The sequence below is a fragment of the Panthera uncia genome, assembly GCF_023721935.1.
Source record: "Panthera uncia isolate 11264 chromosome C1 unlocalized genomic scaffold, Puncia_PCG_1.0 HiC_scaffold_4, whole genome shotgun sequence".
In the NCBI taxonomy this organism is placed as follows: Eukaryota; Metazoa; Chordata; class Mammalia; order Carnivora; family Felidae; genus Panthera; species Panthera uncia.
Window position 1 is genome coordinate 65,646,073 of NW_026057585.1, and position 6,000 is coordinate 65,652,072.

General features: G+C 35.1%; 1 protein-coding gene across 7 annotated transcripts in view; it reads left to right on the forward strand.

Annotated features, from left to right (window-relative positions):
- Positions 1–6,000, forward strand: part of BEND5 (BEN domain containing 5) — a 1,448,520-nt gene that overhangs the window by 126,397 nt on the left and 1,316,123 nt on the right. For all 7 annotated transcript variants that reach the window (XR_007455035.1, XM_049618594.1, XM_049618596.1 and 4 more), the window contains one exon: positions 1,819–1,941. Coding sequence is in view for 6 of the 7 variants with exons in the window: in XM_049618594.1 (XP_049474551.1) it covers positions 1,819–1,941 (123 nt within the window). In the remaining variant the exon portion in view is untranslated. The remainder of the gene's footprint in view (positions 1–1,818; positions 1,942–6,000) is intronic.

Genomic DNA, 6,000 nt, shown 5'->3' on the forward strand with positions numbered 1-6,000 from the left:
ATTTCTGTATATTGATTTAGATTTCTATATATTGATTTTGTATCAATATGTAATCAAATGTTTTTTGGTAGAGTCTTTAGGGTTACTTTATTCCTGATGAATAGGGCTAGAGAGATTGAGAATTTTTCCTCAGTCATCTGCTCCACCCTAAACTTTGGTCCTTCCCTGGTTACACCTGCTACAGAGAGGGTTTATTTCTGTGGATTTGTCTCATCTCTAGAAGTAGATTACTTTAGTTTTTAGTGCTTGCTATCTTGGTATTGAGGAAGCAAGAATATTTCTGTTGTCTTGGTCTTTCTTAGGTCTTAGGCGGGTCCTATATGCTCTGGTCTTGGGGTGATTTTTTCAATGATTCCATCTCTCTTCCCTCTTTCATCTATGCTTTGAATCATTGATGGGTCTTGTGTGAGGTAGTCTTGTCTTCCTCTCCTTCAGGTATAGAGGATATTTTCTTTTGCTGCTCCTCCTCCTATTTTGGAATCTTATTCATGCATGGGGTTTTAAGGTTTGATCTTTCTCCCCCAGTGGCTTTTTTTTCCCCATAAGGGAAAAGGATACTGGGGGGGGGGGGGGGGCTTCATGCCTCTTTTTTTAAAAAAATTTTTAACGTTTATTCATTTATGAGAGACAGACAGCACAAGCAGGGTAGGGGCAGAGAGAGAGGGAAACACAGAATTGAAGCAGGCTCCAGGCTCTGAGCTGTCAGCACAGAGCCTGACGCCGGGCTCAAACTCACAAGCTGTGAGATCATGACCTGAGCCGAAGTCGGACACCCAACCAACTGAGCCACCCAGGTGCCCCTATGCCTCTTTTATAAGAGAAGTCCCTCCCCTTCTCCAGTCCTGCATTACAGTGAGAGGCATTTTCTAGTTTTCTGCCCTGTCCTCAATCTTTCTCTTAAACACCTGATAAAAGGCATGTATAGAAGAGACTGCTAGTGGTTGTGAATTCCCTTTGTGTCTATGTCTCTGTGAAGTTCTACACTCTCATTTTTCCTATACTTGACTTTTAGTAGTTAAAAAAAATTAGGCCTCATTCTGTTTACTCACTGGTATGACACCTACCAGTTCTTTCTCCTGTGCTCTGGATCCTTACTTTCCTTGGACATCAGATTATTGCTGCCTTGTAATCTCTGTTTCTGATAGAATTTTTTAAAGTTATGATTTTGTTCTTTGTTGGGATATGTATTTTTAAGGTATAAGGTTTGATTTTTCCAACTTTCTACATCTTAGGTGGAAGTTACACTTCTAAATTAAAAAAAAAATTAAAGTTCCTTTTAGGAAATATAACTTCTATGTTAATTCATTGGTTCTCAGCTTATTTCTGGTTATGGAATGCTAGGAAGTTATAATGCTAGTTATAGTACCATTGCTTTATTTGAATTAAAATTATTAAATATTTCTGACAATTTAAATATATTAACCATTTATTAAATACCTGATGCAATTTAATGAGCATCTTTTGGATTTCAGTTGTCATGCTAGATATTTTCTTACCTAATTCTCATAAACACCATTTTGAAGAATGGCTTTTGCTTTTCTTTTATTATGGATGAGAAAAACTGAGGCTTAAAGGAATTAAGTTGATTGCTTTGTATCACAAAGAATTAATGTTGTAGAGGTGAGATTTCAGACCTTAGTTTCTGATTTCAAAATGTTTCTTGTTTCTACACTACACCACTATTGTAGTTCATTTCTTACTGTCTGGATAGGTAATAAATGATAGGGGACAGGGAAAACAATAATAAAAATTTTGTTGTGCTTCTGTTACTAGATATGTTTTGTTTTATGTTAAACATGAGCCTTTTTTTTAAAATAGGCAATGATATGGGAAATGAAGATGCCATCGGAGGGAATGTGAGCAAATATACGGTGCTTCCATCTGGATACTGTGGACAGCCCAAGAAAGGACATCTTATCTTTGATGCTTGTTTTGAAAGTGGTAAGTGTATTAAAGACCTTAGCTTTTGAATTTGTCTTCGGTTGTTTCAAAATACAGTTCATCTGGCCATTCACTGTGATTCAACCCATTTAATATTTCATCATAATGGAACAGGTTATCAGGAAAAAAAAATCAATTTTTAAAGAATTAAATTGGAAATACTTGAAAATGAAATGCTGTGTTTTTGTTGATATGTGATCAATGGTATAATGTTAATAATAATGATCATTGGGGCGCCTGGGTGGCGCAGTCGGTTAAGCGTCCGACTTCAGCCAGGTCACGATCTCGCGGTCCGTGAGTTTGAGCCCCGCGTCAGGCTCTGGGCTGATGGCTCGGAGCCTGGAGCCTGTTTCCGATTCTGTGTCTCCCTCTCTCTCTGCCCCTCCCCCGTTCATGCTCTGTCTCTCTCTGTCCCAAAAATAAATAAAAAACGTTGAAAAAAAAAATTAAAAAAAAAAATAATGATCATTGATAGAGCACCTTATATTTTATAAAATACTTTTTCAGATGTTAATTTTTGGGGGATAAAACTGACAAATTGATTATATGATCAATCATTAATTATTGAATGTTTATCATGTATTTGGTTCTGTGTGACATGCTCATAGAACTTAGTCTTTGTCAGAGAGAAGGTCTCCCTATAAAGAAATGATTAGGTAACAGATTCAGTTGAACACAAACAAAACAGCAAAAGTAATATTATATCATAATCATCAAATTCTGTGGTTATTCTGAATGGGAAGATCAAAACTTGATTGTAAATTCCTATCCAGTAGGGAATGGATCTTGTTAACGTTTTTGTGCCCTGAGCCTCATACTCTGTATAGCACATATTAGGTAGTCAGAATATGTTGAAAATACTAATGAGAAAGGTAAACATAATTTTGTTTTATAAGTAATCATTAATTATTTTTTATTTTGAATAATGTGTGTGTGCTGGCATGTGTGTGTGTGTGTGTGTGTGTGTGTGTGTGTGTGTGTGTGTGTGATTGTTTGTAGGGGCATGGCAGTTTAGTTACATGGCACTTCTCTCAACCCTAAGAACATTGGTTGTTTATATCAACAGTTGAAAACTTGTTTATTCAAGCTTTTGCTCTTTGTTTATTCATGCTATTTTAGTTTGCTAGGGCTGCCATAACAAAGAACAACCAACTGTGTGGCTTAAACAACAGAAATTTATTATCTCACCATCCTGGAGGATGAATGTCTTGAGATCAGTGTGTCAGTAGGGTTGTTTCCTTGTAAGGGTTATGAAGAAGAATATACTCCATTCCTTTTTTTCTAGCTTCTGGTGGTTTGTTAGCAATCTTTGGTGTTCTTTGGCTTGTAGAATCATCACCCCAATCCTTGCCTTCATCTTTACTTGGCATTCTCCCTGTGTGCCTGTTTTTTTCTAAATATTCCTTCTGTATAAGGATGCCAGTCATGTTGGATCAGGGGCCACTCTGATGACTACATTTTAACTTGATTATCTTTGTAGAGACCCTGTTTCCTTTTAAGGTCACATTCTGAGGTACTGGGTGTTAAGACTTTAACATGAATTTGGGGGGCACATAATTCAACCTATAAGATAGTACTGTAGTGTTCTTCCATTCAGACAACACTGTCCACATAGTTAAGAACAGTTTCCCTGAAGTTTGCATTTTGCCTTGCCTGGGATATATTTGGTGCTTAGAAAATATCTTTTGAATTCTTTTTACCTCAGTTAAAGACTTGAAAGCTCTTTATAATAACAGCAGCTCTCTAAGGGTCAAAATTATCCTCATTTTAAAGATTATGTGTTGTTTTGGTTTACCTAAAGTATGAAATAATCCAGATTTCTTTCCACATTTTCCTTTAACTTAGTCATATTTTTCCATCCTTTACTGAAAAGTTCAGTAGCAGAAATTACCCAATGTGACCACATAGTAACCAAATTAATAATGTATATTTCTCCAAAAGTGTATGAATAGTTGGTTTATGTCAATTGAATTTGTGCAAGTGGTGCATAAGCCTTGCAGTAATAGTAGAGTGGTTAAGTGGACATGCTCTGGTGTCAGGCTAAAGTTTAAATTCTCACTTGAAAACTAAGCCATAGTTTCCTCATCATTTAATGGAGAATGATGCCTACTTTATGTCTAAAAGAAAAAAAAATATATATATATTTCATTGTTTAAAAAATTAAAACATCTTACCAAAATGGAAACAAAATAATAATAATATTTAAAAAATAGGTAAATGAGAAAATCTCAGGGAAAATACCAAAAGAAAATTCAGCTGGATGAGTATATAAAATACATGCTATGAGTTCCCATAAATTTGCTATAGGTAGACAATAAATTTAACTGAAGGTTTTCTGGTAACCAGCATCAAGAGAAAAACAATATCCATAAGATAAAAATAAACCAAATATTGAAATCTTATAGAAATTCCTCCTATTGGTCTTCCTAAAGCAGACACTGAGATGTGATGAATAGCATTCTCAACAATATACCTGTGGTATTTACAACAATGTATTTCATAGGTATGTGTTTTGTAATATCCTTCAATGTGGACTGGGGTCCTAATGCTAAAGGGCATCTTAGTGAAAGCAATTCAGTTGGCACTTGAAACAATTTGTTTGACATATGCAGCTTTCATCTGATCTAATTTAAATTAAGGGATTTATTTTAGATTTTTTAAAACAGGGAAGTTAGGGGTTTTCTCTTATGTGCTCACTCTGAGCTACTGATTGTGGATGCCTCATGTGTTATGTTGTGAAAAGGATTCTGTAGGTGTAGACTTTTGAAGGAGTAAGGTGATTAATCGATTCAATGATTGGCAGGTATTGCTTCATGTGGATGGAATATATTGTCTTCAGATAGGCCCCATAGGTATGTTTTTTTTTCTGAGTTGTGGAATATGTAAAGTGCCTAGTATATTGCCGGGCCCTGAACTGGTGGGTTATCTGTTTTTCTAAATGAGAAAGAAGTTCTGCAGTTCAAATATGAACTTTCCAATGAAACCCTGCTTTTTTTTTTTCCATACCCCCCTTAGTATAAGTAATATTTCCCTTGGAAAAACAGAAGACCACCATAAATTTATCTTTCTATGGGTACCTGACACTTTTCATGATTTTTAAAAACTTTGTTCTCTTCCACTGCACTATAACCTGCTCAGGACAGAATCTGAGTCTGATTAAGCAGGGGCTCTCCCACAGAACCAAGCTGAGTACTTACAAAATTAAGCACTAAATTAATACTATTTGTAATTGATGAATGAAGTAATTCGAGCAATAGAAAGATAGGGAGAAATTAACTTTCTTACAGCTTTCATGAAAAAAAATCATATTTAATTGCTTGTTATTCCCCAGTCTATCAACTTCTCTCAAGTCTTCATATGTGTGCAGGTACTGTTTTCTCTGTGACCTAGATCCCTTTATCTTCCTGGTAAAATGTTAATTCAGATTCAGTCCAGCATTTCTTCCTCTGAGGAATAGTACCTCTCAGACAAGTTTGGCTGTCTCTACCTCTATATTTACAGGCACCTTGTAGACTCTTATATGATAGTCTTTACTGAATTGCAGTCATTTCATTGTTTCTTTCTTTTTCCTTATCATTGAAACCTTGAAGTCAGGGATGGTTTCTTACTAGTTTTGGTTCTCCAGTGCCTAGTGTACTAACAGTCATATAACAAGGAGATTAATAAATGTGTGAATAACTGAGAGAGGACAGATAGTGAACAAAATGGTTTTTGTAAAGTGAGATTTTAAGATTAATAAAAATATTTTTATGTTGAGATAAAAATATATTAATAGCAGCAAAAATATTAAGAAGGAAAACAAAAAAATTAATTACTTGGTGCTTATCAGACATTATGATAAGTGATGTACATAGTTTATCTCATTTAATACTCACTGAAACTTTCTGAGGTATTATATATCTCTTGTAGGTGAGGAAACTAAAGCTCAGAGGTGTAAAGTTATTTCCCTTGAATTGCATGTTTGACAAGATGTATAGATGAATTTGAAAATGAGGGTTTCCTGGCTCCAAAGGCCATACTTTTAACCATTGCATATACACATTACCTTATTATAGGCTA